Below are 13,844 nucleotides of genomic sequence, written 5' to 3'. Positions count from 1 at the left end.
TTAAAAATTATGATCTTGTCTCATCACTGCAACTCTCCAATCAGCTTGGGAGAGGCGAAGGTCGAGTCATGCGTCCTCCGAAAAATGATACGCCAAACCACGCTTAACACCCACTCACTTAATCCAGAAGTCAGCTGCACCAATGTGTCTGAGGAAACACCGTTCAACTGATGACCAAAGTCAGCCTGCAGGCGCCCGGCCTGCCACAAGGAGTTGCTAGAGTGCGATGAGCTAAGTAAAAAAAAAAAAACTGGCCAAACCATCCCCTAGCCTGGACGACGCTGCTCTGACTTTGCTGGTAGCTACTTTGAAGAAAAATGTACTTACTATGACTGTGATATGTGGTTGTCCCACATAGCCATCTTAAGATGAGCGCACTAAGTTGCTCTGGATAAGATTGTCTGCTAAATAACTCAAATGTAAATAGGATGCGGTTTCATAACGGAAGGTGTTCTCCCTAGGTCTCCCACACATCTGGCCTGCAGTAACTTCCTGGAACACCAACAGAAACACTAGGAATGCAGTCATGGTGAAACAAGCCCTGTCCTCCCTACTCCCCTGGAACTAGTAGTCTCTCATCTATCTGCCGAGCAGCTGCTTCTCTGTCGTTTCTCTCCAGTGTTACAGAACCTATTGTACCTTGGGCCCTTAGAAGACTGCTGCATTAGAGGAAATAAGACATTCACCAACGTTACAATACATGGTGAGGTTTCAACTGCTGTCAACCGTGTGCCTTGCAAAAGGATGGTTGATCTCACCGTGGCTGGCATTTGCACCTTCAAGGCATCTCAGGTTGAAAATAATGTTTGTTGACAAGGCGACAAACACAGAGTGTCTATTTCTCTGTGTGAATGCGCCTTTACCAGTAGCAGAGAGAGTCAAAAACACACCGACAGAAAACGGTAGGACACAGGACAGAGGTTGAAATTAATTTATATATATAGAAAATAAAAAAAGGATGCATTTACCCACCGAAGCAGAACAAACATATCACTTGTTTTTCCTTGTGGAAACCAAATACAATCTGAAGAGACTTCGGGGAAAGCCAGAACAGAAGAAAATAATCAAGCAAGGGGACTGCCGACATTCAACACAAAAAGGTAAACACAGCCATTGATGACAGGGAAAACAGAATAAAAAAGGTAAATAAAATACATGAAGAGGGTAAGTGCTTTACTGGTCAGAATCATACAGTATAGCATAGATTCAGTCTTATTTTCTTGAGTTCCATATTCAGTTAACTGCTCATGTACATTCTCTAAATTCGGTAACATGCAAGCATTGATGAAGCATACGGTCAAACACGCATGGAAATATATTTTTTCTTATAGGATATTTGTTAAAATATGACATCTGTAGATGTACAGTGATTTGGAAACTTCTTTTGGGTTTGACAACAGAAAAACAAAAAACAATCCACTCAATAGATAGTGTTTTCTTGAAGGAAAAGGAGACTACATTCATTTCACTGAACAAAGATTCCACAATATCAGGTGACTTTAAATATTTTTCGAACCCACTTCTTACAGCTTTTAGTATGGTTATTACTAACATGTCTGTGCCTTGGAAAACGGGTGGTACACTCAAAGACGATCCTAGGATACACGTGTACATCAAAATACGACATCTCTACTCACTCACGACTGCTTTAGGTAGGTCGACATGAAGGCTAGCTGCCAGAGATACAGGGAATGGTTCCACACACACTTCCCTTTAGGGAATACACTACTGTTAACGGTCGTTGAAGTCATTTCTTTCCAAATATTAAGAACTTGTCTATCATGCTGCCGGGATGACGCCATTGGCTGCATCCCTCCATTGGGGGCGTGTCCTGGGTAGAAACTGACAGGGGAACCTACCAATCAGCAGTGGAAGCCTTGGTGATTCTGGTAGTCTAGAGTTCCTTTTTCATTTTGTTAACAATTTTTTTAAATAACTTATATATGAAGGGTTACCGTGCTTCTCTTAAGGTTGAGTCTCTCCAAAACAGCGTCACCGCTTCAGCAACTTAATTTGCCTTCTTTTTGAATAATTATTTTCCTATTTTTATACTAACTGGGTGAGTGGTCTGTTTACTGGTCACACGCTATGTATCTCTTTCCTCCCTTTGAGTAGATGATCAACGTGATTTAGAGTGGGAGTCAGGCCGGGGGGAGGGGTGAGAACAGAGAGGGGGCCCATTGAAGAGAGGGGTCAGGACCTCTAGTCATCGCTGGCCTTTTCACTAACCCCATTCTCCTCGTCTCTGTTTGTGTGCGAGTTGTTGTTTACAGCGGGGATAATGCTCTCGCCCCCCTCTTCCATTTTGACTCTCTTGGGTTCGGAGTGGTCGGCCAGCTCCCCGTTCCGCCTCTTGGTTGGCAGCGATGCAGAGGCCGAGGCGTGGGCTGCCAACAGGTGGAGGGGGTTCACCACTGCTGAGAGGAGAGAGTTTTACTACTGGATTCATGGCAACCCTGACATAAACAAGCATTACTGAGTGAAAAGGCAGGTAATTTTAGACAAGTCATTCCAATCATGTGCCATTTTTTTTTTTTTACAAGCTTCATGGGTGTTAGGTGCCATCTTGAGTGTGTCTCACCTGTGTTAGCAGCAGTAGTAATTGGGATCAGGCGAGTCCCGTTCTGTGTGATGGTCTTGATCGGAAGCCGATGCTGGCCCAGGGGGGCCTGCTGCAAGATGGTAACCGTTGTTAGGGGCGTGGCCTGGGAGGTCTGGATGATGCGATTGGCCCTGCCTATAGAGGAAGCAGTGACGGCTGGGACCGGCTCCACTTTGACTGGTTGAAGAGAGACAAACACTGAGATACATGACTACAGTTTTTCATTTATAAAGGGACTGGTACAGCAAAGAAAATGTACATTTGACTGTAAATCTATATGCCAAACTTTGTCTCCTCACCTTTGACCCCATTGTGGTCTCCCCCTCCATTCTCCTGCAGTTCTGTCTTTACCGTAACGACAGAGTTCTGTGTAGCACCAATAGTAGCCATGGTGACCATCGGGATCTGTTGGAGTACATGCACCGTCTGCATGACGGGGGCGGAGCTTACAGCTGTTGTCATGACGGGCGTTGCCATGGTGTAGGTAACAGGCTTCATGGTAGTCTGGGGTAACTGTCGCTGCACGGCGATCAGCACCGGCTGGCTGTTTAGAGGGGAGCCTATCAGAGACAAGTATCAGAGGTCAGACAGGAAGTGGAGTTGTTAACCACCCACTAACACAGTTAAAACAACAACCTCCAACATAACATAACTCACCAGGAGCATTCTGAGCGAACTGGGCCTCCTGGATGACTGCTAGTTTGGGCTGTAGGGCAGTGGCTGTGGTGGGAGCTATGGCCCGGGCTGGCTCTGGGTCCATGGGCACAGGGGAACCCTCCCTGGATAGGCTTTCCGGGGACTGCACACCACTGGAGTGGGCCGACAGTCCCCCTGTGTGGCTAGGAGAGGCCGGGGCACTCCTGAAGGGACAACAGCAGGAAGACTATTAGAATGATTAGCAAATGTGAGTGTACGTTCATCTTTGTGTTCTGCATGCCAAAAAGAAACATCCTACCCAGAGTCCATTGAATAATTTAGAGCACAGTGTCCCAGACAGAGAAATAATTCTCTACCTGCACTGCCTAACTGAGCCCACAGGGGGTAGTGGTGAGTTAATATACTGCTGGAGAACTGCATGCCATTTCAAACCTCAGTATATATGAGAGTGAAATATAGGAGCATGTGACTTCTAGTGAGAACTATTTTACCTGGATGAGAGGGGGCCTAGTGGGGTCCTGAAGCAGGGCACCCCCCTGGGCCTGCGCTTCCTGAACGCCTGTTCACACAGCTTGCCCTCTGATGAAGGGTCGATCCTCCAGAACGATCCCTTACCCGGCTCCTCCTGAGACCGAGCCACTTTGATGAAGTAGCGGTTCAGAGACAAGTTGTGACGGATTGAGTTCTAGAACACAGTAGACAGAGTATTCATGACAATGGGAAGGTTATGGCGGATTGAGATTCTACAACACAATAGAGAGACATAGTGAGAATGGATGGAATTATAGACAGAAAGAGAGAGCGAGAGAAACAATAGATGAGATTCTAGAACAGAAAGACATAACTGTAGAACTAGAGTTCAGTTCAAAACCATGAGAGAGACAGGTTGTAATGGATAACGTGAGACTGGATAACTTAGGAAGATTGCAGTTTACGTAGATGTCAGTTTGTCTCATTCTAAGAGAAATATACCACAGCGGGATGAAATACAGGGTGGATTCACCGACCTGCCAGCCTTTGTCTGCGGTCCTGTAGTACGGGTAGTTCTTAGTGATGTGTGTGTAAATCCCATTCAGAGTCAGCTGCTTGTCGGGGGCCATGGTGATAGCCTGGACTATTAGTTGTGCATAGGAATACGGTGGCTTGGAGTCATCCTGAGGACAGAACAAATGAGAAAGCATTTTATTTCACGCTACAGATATTTGATTAGATTTATGCTACGATTGATGTGTATGTCTTGCATGTGTTTATCTGGGTCATTAAAAGGGTTCAAGAGTTCGGTTTTGTGAGAACTTGTTTTCAGTTTCATGTTAGTTGGAAAACAAGTAGAGTTATAGTTCGCCGGGATTTGTCACTCCAAAGTCTACATTTTCCTTCAATGAGTAACCCATCCCAGAGAACCAAAACAAAACCAATATTTTTTTCCATCACCCTGGGTTCTACCTCTAAAGACAATGGAGTCAGGGGTGTGTTCAGGACGGTGCCACATTACAGAACACGGAGATAGAAACGAATTGGGTAGAATTGATAGGACTGTTAGGCAAAACAGGGATTTGTTTAGCTCTATTAGTCTCATTTCTATATTCAACGTTCTGAACGCTTCACTTGTTCACCGGTTCATCCCAGCACTGGGGCAAAACCTCAACAGTCTACAGTGGAATCCTCTCATCTTCTTTCCTTCATTGACAATGCTCTGTAAGAGATGGACAGGTCTCTCATTTGACTTCAATTATAATGCTTTGACTGACCTCTTCATATCAGTGTGGAGGAGAGGAAGCCACTTTGGGACTATTGGGATGCTGGTGTCTCACCTTGGGGCTGTCTCCTCCCGAGCCGTCCTTTTCGTCTGATTGGGAGTTCTCATTGATGAGGTCAGCGGTCAGTGCGCGGCCCATCCTATAGCCAGACAGACCCGCCCCTCTGGGACTTGACGGACAGGAGTTTGGACAGGAGTTGGCAGCACTGTTGGGGCGAGAAACCATTTAACGGTGAGACTGAGTGGGAGAGACTGTGGTTTGGTGATGAACAAGGGAATCCTGCGATGGCAGAAAAGATCTCAGATCCAATAAGCATCCAAGACACCTAACCCATAACCATAGTGTCTGAAACTTCCTCTGCTGGTGCAGTGCCTTCGGAAAGTATTCAGACCCCTTCACTTTTTCCACATTTTGTTAAGTTACAGCCTTATTCTAAAAGGTATTAAATAAATCCTAAGCAATCTACAAACAAAAATAAAAAGCAAAAGTACCTTATTTACCTAAGTATTCAAACCCTTTGGTATGAGACTCGAAATTGAGCTCCTTGAGATGTTTCTACAACTTGGAGTGCACCTGTGGTAAAGTCAATTGATTGGACATGATTTAGAAAGGCAATCACCGGTCTATAGAAGGTCCCACAGTTGACAGTGCATGTCAGAGAAAAAAACAAGTAATGAGGTCGAAGGAATTGCCCATAGAGCTCAGAGACAGGACTGTGTCGAGGCACAGACCTGAGGAAGGGTACAAAAAAAAAATTCTGCAGCATTGAAGGTCCCCAAGAACATAGTAGCCTCCATCATTCTTAAACGGAATAATTTTGAACCAGCCTTGACCCTTCCTAGAGCTGGCCGCCTGGCCAAACTGAGTAATCGAGGGAGAAGGGCTTGGTCAGGGAGGTGACTAAGAACCCGATGGTCACTCTGACAGAGCTCGAGAGTCCCTCTGTGGAGATGGGAGAGTACCTTCCAGAAGGACAACCATCTCTGCAGCACTCCACCAATCAGGCCTTTACGTTCGAATGGCCAGACAGAAGCCACTCCTCAAATGCACATGACAGCCCACTGAGTTTGCCAAAAGGCACCTAAAGACTCTCAGACCATGAGGAACAAGATTCTCTGGTCTGATGAAACAAAGATTGAACTCTTTTGGCCTGAATGCCAAGCGTCACGTCTGGAGGAAATCTGGCACCTCTACGGTGAAGCATGGTGGTGGCAGCATCATGCTGTGGGGATGTTTTTCAGAGGCAGGGACTGAGAGACTAGTCACGATCGAGGCAAAGATGAACAGAGCAAAGGACAGAGAGATCCTTGGTGAAAACCTGCCCGAGTGCTCAGGACCTCAGACTGGGGCGAAGGTTCACCTTCCAACAGGACAATGACTCTAAGCACGCAGCCAAGACAATGCAGGAGTGGCTTCGGGACAAGTCTCTGAATGTCCTTGAGTGGCCCAGCAAGAGCCTGGACTTAAACCCGAACTAACATCTCTGGAGAGACCTGAAAATAGCTGTGCAGCGACGCTCCCCATCCAACCTGACAGAGCTTGAGAGGATCTCCAGAGAAGAATGGGAGAAACTCCCCAAATACAGGGGTGCCAAGCTTGTAGCATCATGCCCAAGAAGACCCAAGGCACTGTATAAAACACCTGCTCTTTCCATGACAGACTGACCAGGTGAAAGCTATGATCCCTTATTGATGTCACTTGTTAAATCCACAACAAAATCAGTGTAGATGAAGTGGAGGAGACAGGTTAAAGAATGATTTTTAAGCCTTGAGGCATGGATTGTATATGTGTGCCATTTAGAGGGTGAATGGGCAAGACAAAACATTGAAGTGCCTTTGAACAGGGTATGGTAGTAGGTACCAGGTGCACCAGTTTGTGTCAAGAACTGCAACACTGCTGGGTTTTTCACGCTCAACAGTTTCCTGTGTGTATCAAGAATGGTCCATCACCCAAACGACATCCAGCCAACTTGACACAACTGTGGGAAGCATTGGAGTCAACATGGGCCAGCATTCCTGTTGAACGCTTTCGACACCTCGGTGAGTCCATGCCCCGACCAATTGAGGCTATTCTGAGGGCAAAAGGGGGGAGTGCAACTCAATATTAGGAAGGTGTTCTTAATATGTTTTGTACACTTAATATGTTTTGTACATATGCCAGGAGATAGAGCTGCGACGATAAACCCAAAACGTATCCATACTGACCATTTACCATGGATATTTTACTGATCGATAATAACAATAATTAGCCTTTGAAAGAATGTGAAGTCTTTAAAAAAAAATGTTATCCCCTTTTCTCCCCAATTTTCGTGGTATCCAATCGCTAGTAATTACTATCTTGTCTCATCGTTACAACTCCCGTACGGGCTCGGGAGAGACGAAGGTCGAAAGCCATGCGTCCTCCGAGGCACAACCCAACCAAGCCGCACTGCTTCTTTAACACAGCGCGCCTCCAACCCGGAAGCCAGCCGCACCAATGTGTCGGAGGAAACACCGTGCACCTGGCCCCCTTGGTTAGCGTGCACTGCGCCCGGCCCGCCACAGGAGTCGCTGGAGCGCGATGAGACAAGGAAATCCCTACCGGCCAAACCCTCCCTAACCCGGACGACGCTAGCCCAATTGTGCGTCGCCCCACGGACCTCCCGGTCGCGGCCGGCTGCGACAGAGCCTGGGGGCGAACCCACAGACTCTGGTGGCGCAGTTAGCACTGCGATGCAGTGCCCTAGACCACTGCGCCACCCGGGAGGCCCCAGAATGTGAAGTCTTAAATGAAATAAGTCTGCTACTATGGGCTATTGGTAACTGGAAAATTGATAGCTACAACATTCAAAAGTTGTATTAGTAGTTTTAAGGGCAATATTTCAGAAGTTACTGGTACATATTAATCTTATGAATTTATTGTTCAATTTATCATTATTGTGATAATTCAGTCAATTTATCACAAAATGTATTTTTGTCCATATCTCCCAGCTCTACTAGGAGTATTCACATCTGAGCCTGGAGGTTCGGAGACTTGCTGTTTTTGAAAATCAGTAGCGGCACTCGCTTCCAGATCCAGATTTGAGTAACCCTGCCATCTGCAATGCTCTGATTGTTTCATGGCTCATACTCCACTTCAGTCTCACCTGATGGTGCCGGTGGGTGAGGGCAGGGGGCTTATGAGGTGGGCGATGTTGTCTGGAATGTTGATGGTCAGCGGCGCCATTTGGGGCTGGACGGGCTTTACCGGTGACTCCGACACGTTCCTACGCTCCTTCTTATCGCTGGACAGGGCTGTGAACGTGATCTTGATGTTGGTGCTGGGGAACCGGAGACAGCACCTGGAGAACAGCGAAAGAGAGCGAGGGAGAGAGTCTAAGGACACAATAGTTGAACATGCTAAGTGCAGGCCATCCACACCTACCCAGACACACTCAATAATAATAGTGAGAATGTCTCTTTAATTGGGATCCTGAGTGGCGCAGCAGTCTAAGGCACCGCATCGCAGTATTAGAGGTGTCACTACAGACCCGGGTTCGATCCTGGGCTGTATCACAACTGGCTGTGATCTGGAGTCCCATAGGGCAGCACACAATTGGCCCAGCATTGTCTGGGTTAGGGGAGGGTTTGGCTGGGGTAGGCTGTCATTGTAAATAATATTTTTTTTTCCTTAACTGACTATTCTAGTTAAATATATATATATTTTTTTAAATCTGCATTCTGACTGCAACACGCCAGCAGTGTTGAATGGGTATCAAAACATGCAGAGGCACTCTAATAAGGGCCAGAAGAGTTAGCCTATTAACAGGGTTTATAAATGGAGCTTACATAACAGTTCTTACTTACTATTACATTGGGGTATATTTGGACCATATCATTGGGGTATACTTGGACCATATCATCTGCTATGGGACCAGCTGACTGTGACATAGAACTATTTCAGACCAGTAAAACACCACATTTCATTGCACCTTTCCAGTGTATATGACAATAAAACATATATTCAAAAGAATCTGATTTGTTATGATTTAATATTACTGTGTACAAATCAAGACTACAGTATTTCCAAACCCCTATTGCCATTTCCTGCTCAGTTGGTAGAGCATGACACTTGCAACGCCAGGGTTGTGGGTTCGATTCCCACGGGGGACCAGTACGAAAAAGTATGACAAATAATATGCCCTCACTACTGTAAGTCCCTCTGGATAAGAGCGTCTGCTAGAATGTAAACAGAAACGTCGGGTAACATTTTGAAAAAATATAAATTCAACATGATTTACAGCCCATACTGACAATAACAAAACACGGGACAGGCTAGTTTCTTTGTACATTATGCTGTGCAAACATTGCAACACATCCGCCTAGAAACCAAGCTGACATTTCGCCAAAGCATGGCCCATTGCACAAGTACAGCTAACCTTAGCTACATACGTTTTCCACCGTAAACACGTTTTGATAGCAAGAAATACGTATACAGACATAACTAGCCAACTACAGTACCTAGATACGCACGCTTAGTAATGTTAAATTACAAAAAAAAATGTGTTTGCGTTTCGCGTAACCCTTTTATGCAAACAAAGCCAGCGTTACCAGCGGCTCGCTGTGTGGACAGGCGCCGGGTGTTTGTCACAACACGTGCGGCGGCCAGGGAACAAAACAATAACAACGCGAGGTCAGACTATCATCACCTTTACCTTAGCGGTTCTACCGCGACATAAAATGTAAAATACTACCCCATCTTACATTCGTGGGAGCTGCAGAGGTGGAGCCCCTCGTCTCTGGAACACCCCATCAACAAATACCCCGTTTTTGCCGAGGCATCGGAGGTAGAATTCCCCGCTACCGGTCCCATCTTCACCCGCGGTGAAAATTTCGAGGTGCCGGCGAGAGATGAAGCTAGAGTGGCCCATGCTGACGTCCACCGAGCCCTGCGATGAGTTCCGTCCGATGGTCGCCGACCTCTTCTTCATCAGGTATTCGAATTCTCGGCCCTCAAGCCGGGCAACTGCCGACCCCACCGCCATCTTCTTGGGGGTTCTAATTTTGAGACTGTGTGGGGGAGAAATAGGCGCTAATTAAGGAGCACTGGCTTTAATTTTGGCAGGGTTTAGAACTGTGGAGATTTCGTAAAAGGGGAATCCAATTGTAAAACCGTTAAGAATTTGGCTAGGAACGTGCCAGATCGGGGACACAGCAGCTCCGACACACCGCCGCGACAGAGAGAAAGAGAAAAGACAACAGCCAACCAATGGAGGCCAAATGGGAGGAAAGGAGGTGACTGATAGCTCAACGGCCCAATCCCTTCAAAGACTGGGTAGGCAGATAAACATTGTTTACCAATGACAGCCAAAATATAAATAGAATGTAAAAATCACGGTTGGTTGCACTGTAGGTTGAAGCGCATATCGATGGCTGAATGTAAACGATGGAATCTGATATTTACGGAATGGATTGGAGATTTGTAGATTCATGAAGGGGTAGTTCAACCAAATTACAAATTGGTTTGCTCATCAAATGTTATTTGTCACATTCACTGAACAAAATAGACCCTTAACCAACAATGCAGAGTTTCTTAAAAAGTAATCAAGTACAATTTGCTAAATAAACTAAAGGAAAAAGAGTAGCATGTATATAAACTCAGCAAAAAAACAAACGTCCTCTCACTGTCAACTGTGTTTATTTTCAGCAAACTTCACACGTGTAAGTATTTGTATGAACATAACAAGATTCAACAACTGAGACATAAACTGAACAACTTCCAGACATGTGACAAACATAAATGGAATAATGTGTCCCTGAACAAAGGGGGGTTCAAAATCAAAAGAAACAGTCAGTATCTGGTGTGGCCACCAGCTGCATTAAGTACTGCAGTGCATCTCCTCCTCATGGACTGCACCAGATTTGTCAGTTCTTGCTGTGAGATGTTACCCCACTCTTCCACCAAGGCACCTGCAAGTTCCCGGACATTTCTGGGGGGAATGGCCCTAGCCCTCACACTCTGATCCGACAGGTCCCAGACGTGCTCAATGGGATTGAGATCCGGGCTCTTCGTTAGCCATGGCAGAACACTGACATTCCTATCTTGCATAAAATCACGCACAGAACGAGCAGTATGGCTGGTGGTTTGTAATGCTGGAGGGTCATGTCAGGATGAGCCTGCAGGAAGGGTACCACATGAGGGAGGAGGATGTCTTCCCTGTAACGCACAGCGTTGAGATTGCCTACAATGACAACAAGCTCAGTCCGATGATGCTGTGACACATCGCCCCATACCATGACAGACCCTCCACCTCCAAATCGATCCCGCTCCAGTGTACAGGCCTCGGTTGTCACGTTCTGACCATAGTTCTTGTGTGTTGTGCTTGTTTTAGTGTTGGTCAGGACGTGAGCTGGGTGGGCATTCTATGTTGTGTGTCTTGTTTGTCCGTTTCTATGTTTGGCCTAATATGGTTCTCAATCAGAGGCAGATGTTTTGTGTTGTCTCTGATTGGGAATCATATATAGGTGGCTTGTTTTGTGTTGGTGATTTTGGGTGGTTGTTTCCTGTCTCTGTGTTTTCTCTGCACCAGATAGGGCTGTTTCGGTTTGCCACGTTTGTTATTTTGTAGTATTTGTAAGTGTTCACAGTATTCGTCTTGTTAATTAAACATGTTGAACACGAGCTACGCTGCGTCTTGGTCCGATCCCTGTTACACTCTCTCTTCTCGTGGAGAGAGGGAAGGCTGCCGTTACATCGGTGTAACGCTCATTCCTTCAACGATAAACGCGAATCCGACCATCACCCCTGGTGAGACAAAACCGCGACTCGTCAGTGAAGAGCACTTTTTGCCTGTCCTGTCTGGTACAGTGACGGTGTGTTTGTGCCCATAGGCAACGTTGTTGCCGGTGATGTCTGGTGAGGACCTGCCTTACAACAGGCCTACAAGCCCTCAGTCCAGCATCTTTCAGCCTATTGCGGACAGTCTGAGCATTGATGGAGGGCTTCCTGGTGTAACTCGGGCAGTTGTTGTTGCCATCCTGTACCTGTCCCGCAGGTGTGATGTTCGGATGTACCGATCATGTACAGGTGTTGTTACACGTGGTCTGCCACTGCGAGGACGATCAGCTGTCCGTCCTCTCTCCCTGTAGCGCTGTCTTAGGCATCTCACAGTACGGACTTTGCAATTTATTGCCCTGGCCACATCTGCAGTCCTCATGCCTCCTTGCAGCATGCCTAAGGCATGTTCACGCAGATGAGCAGGGACCCTGGGCATCTTTCTTTTGGTGTTTTTCAGAGTCAGTAGAAATGCCTCTTTAGTGTCCTAAGTTTTCATAACTGTGACCTTAATTGCCTACCGTCTGTAAGCTGTTAGTGTCTTAACGACCATTCCACAGGTGCATGTTCATTAATTGTTTATGGTTCATTGAAGAAGCATGGGAAACAGTGTTTAAACCCTTTATTTTTTTACAAATAATCTTTGAAAGACAGGGTCCTGAAAAAGGGACGTTTATTTTTTTGCTGAGTTTACAAGGGGTACCAGTACCAAGTCAATGTGCAGGGGTACGGGTTAGTTGAGGTAATATGTAGGTAGGGGTAAAGTGACTATGCATAGAAAATAAACAGAGAGTAGCAATAGCATGTTTGAAGAGTGTGAAGGAAGGAATGTGTGTGTTAGAGTGTCATTGTAGCATGTGTGAAGGAAGGAATGTGTGTGTTAGAGTGTCATTGTAGCATGTGTGAAGGAAGGAATGTGTGTGTTAGAGTGTCATTGTAGCATGTGTGAAGGAAGGAATGTGTGTGTTAGAGTGTCATTGTAGCATGTGTGAAGGAAGGAATGTGTGTGTTAGAGTGTCATTGTAGCATGTGTGAAGGAAGGAATGTGTGTGTTAGTGTCATTGTAGCATGTGTGTGGTTAGAGTCCAGTGAGTGTACATGTAGCCAGTGCAAGAGACTCAGTGCAAAACTGTCACTCCCTGATCTGTTTCACCTGTGCTTGTCTCCACCCCCCTCCAGGTGTCGCCCATCTTCCCAATTATCCCCTGTGTATTTATACCTGTGTTCTCTGTTTGTTCAAGCTTACCAGTGGTTTTCCTGTCAGCTCCTGTCTTTTTCCCCTGCCTCTCTTTTTTCAGCCTCCTGGTTTTTGACCTTTGCCTGTTCCGACCCTGTACCCGCCCGCCTTACCTCTCTTCCTGTCCCTGAGCCTGCCTGCCATCCTGTACCTTTGCTCTACCCTGGATTGTCAACCCCTGCCTGCCTTGACCGGTCTGTTCCTGCCCCTGTTGCTACAATAAACATTGTTACTTCGACAGTCTGCATCTGGTTCTTACCTTGATTCCTGATACAAAACAAGAATAGATTGTAATAAAATAAGGAGGTAAATGCAGATAGTCCTGGTTGCCATTTGATTAACTCTTCAGCAGTCTTATGGTTTGGGGATAGAAGCTGTTAAGGAGCCTTTTGGTCCCAGACTTGATACCGCTTGCAGAGAGAGTCTATGACTAGGGTGGCTGGAGTCCTTGACCATTTTTAAGGCCTTCCTCTGACACCGCCTGGTATAGAGGTCCTGGATGGAAGGGAGCTCGGCCCCAGTGATGTACTGGGCCGTACGCACTACCCTCTGTTGCGCCTTGCAGTCGGATGCCAAGCAGTTGCCATACGAAGCGATGATGCAACCAGTCAGGATGCTCTCGATGGTGCAACTTTAGAACTTTTTGAGCATCTGAAGATCCATGACAAAGATTTTCAGTCTCCTGAGGTGGAATAGGTGATGTCGTGCACTCCTCACGACTGTGTTGGTGTGTTTAGACCATGAAAGGTCCTTGGTGATGTGGACACCAAGGAACTTGAAGCTCTCAACCTTCTCCACG

At 46.4% G+C, this 13,844-nt stretch overlaps 1 protein-coding gene and 1 long non-coding RNA gene across 3 annotated transcripts; one reads left to right on the top strand and one right to left on the bottom strand.

Moving 5' to 3' along the window:
• Positions 1-917: 917 nt before the first annotated feature.
• LOC129816563 (forkhead box protein K2-like) lies at positions 918-10,221 on the bottom strand. 2 transcript variants are annotated; one of them, XM_055871206.1, is made up of 9 exons: positions 9,738-10,221; positions 8,141-8,335; positions 5,071-5,221; positions 4,267-4,413; positions 3,751-3,944; positions 3,260-3,462; positions 2,902-3,162; positions 2,582-2,779; positions 918-2,417 (listed from the first exon to the last, which is right to left on the bottom strand). In XM_055871206.1, the coding sequence occupies exons 1-9, from the start codon at positions 10,016-10,018 to the stop codon at positions 2,203-2,205; spliced, it is 1,845 nt and encodes a 614-aa protein (XP_055727181.1). In that variant the 5' UTR covers positions 10,019-10,221; the 3' UTR covers positions 918-2,202. The 2 variants fall into 2 exon arrangements, with proteins under 2 accessions (XP_055727181.1, XP_055727272.1); XM_055871297.1 differs by having other exon boundaries at positions 918-2,414.
• Positions 10,222-13,285, top strand: LOC129816646 (uncharacterized). The gene is made up of 2 exons (XR_008753588.1): positions 10,222-10,308; positions 13,107-13,285. It is a non-coding gene; the product is annotated as an uncharacterized LOC129816646 (long non-coding RNA).
• Positions 13,286-13,844: the final 559 nt, after the last annotated feature.

Source organism: Salvelinus fontinalis, chromosome 1, assembly GCF_029448725.1.
Source record: "Salvelinus fontinalis isolate EN_2023a chromosome 1, ASM2944872v1, whole genome shotgun sequence".
NCBI classification, from domain to species: domain Eukaryota; kingdom Metazoa; phylum Chordata; class Actinopteri; order Salmoniformes; family Salmonidae; genus Salvelinus; species Salvelinus fontinalis.
This window is presented reverse-complemented; position numbering and strand designations above follow the sequence as displayed.

Excerpts from the sequence above, each read along its gene's own strand:
- LOC129816563 (XM_055871206.1), bottom strand. The coding sequence starts at position 10,018 with ATGGCGGTGGGGTCGGCAGTTGCCCGGCTTGAGGGCCGAGAATTCGAA. Across the intron at positions 3,463-3,750 it reads CTAGGCCCCCTCTCATCCAG|GAGTGCCCCGGCCTCTCCTA; the intron begins GTAAAATAGTTC and ends TTGTCCCTTCAG. Across the intron at positions 3,163-3,259 it reads GTTCGCTCAGAATGCTCCTG|GCTCCCCTCTAAACAGCCAG; the intron begins GTGAGTTATGTT and ends TGTCTCTGATAG.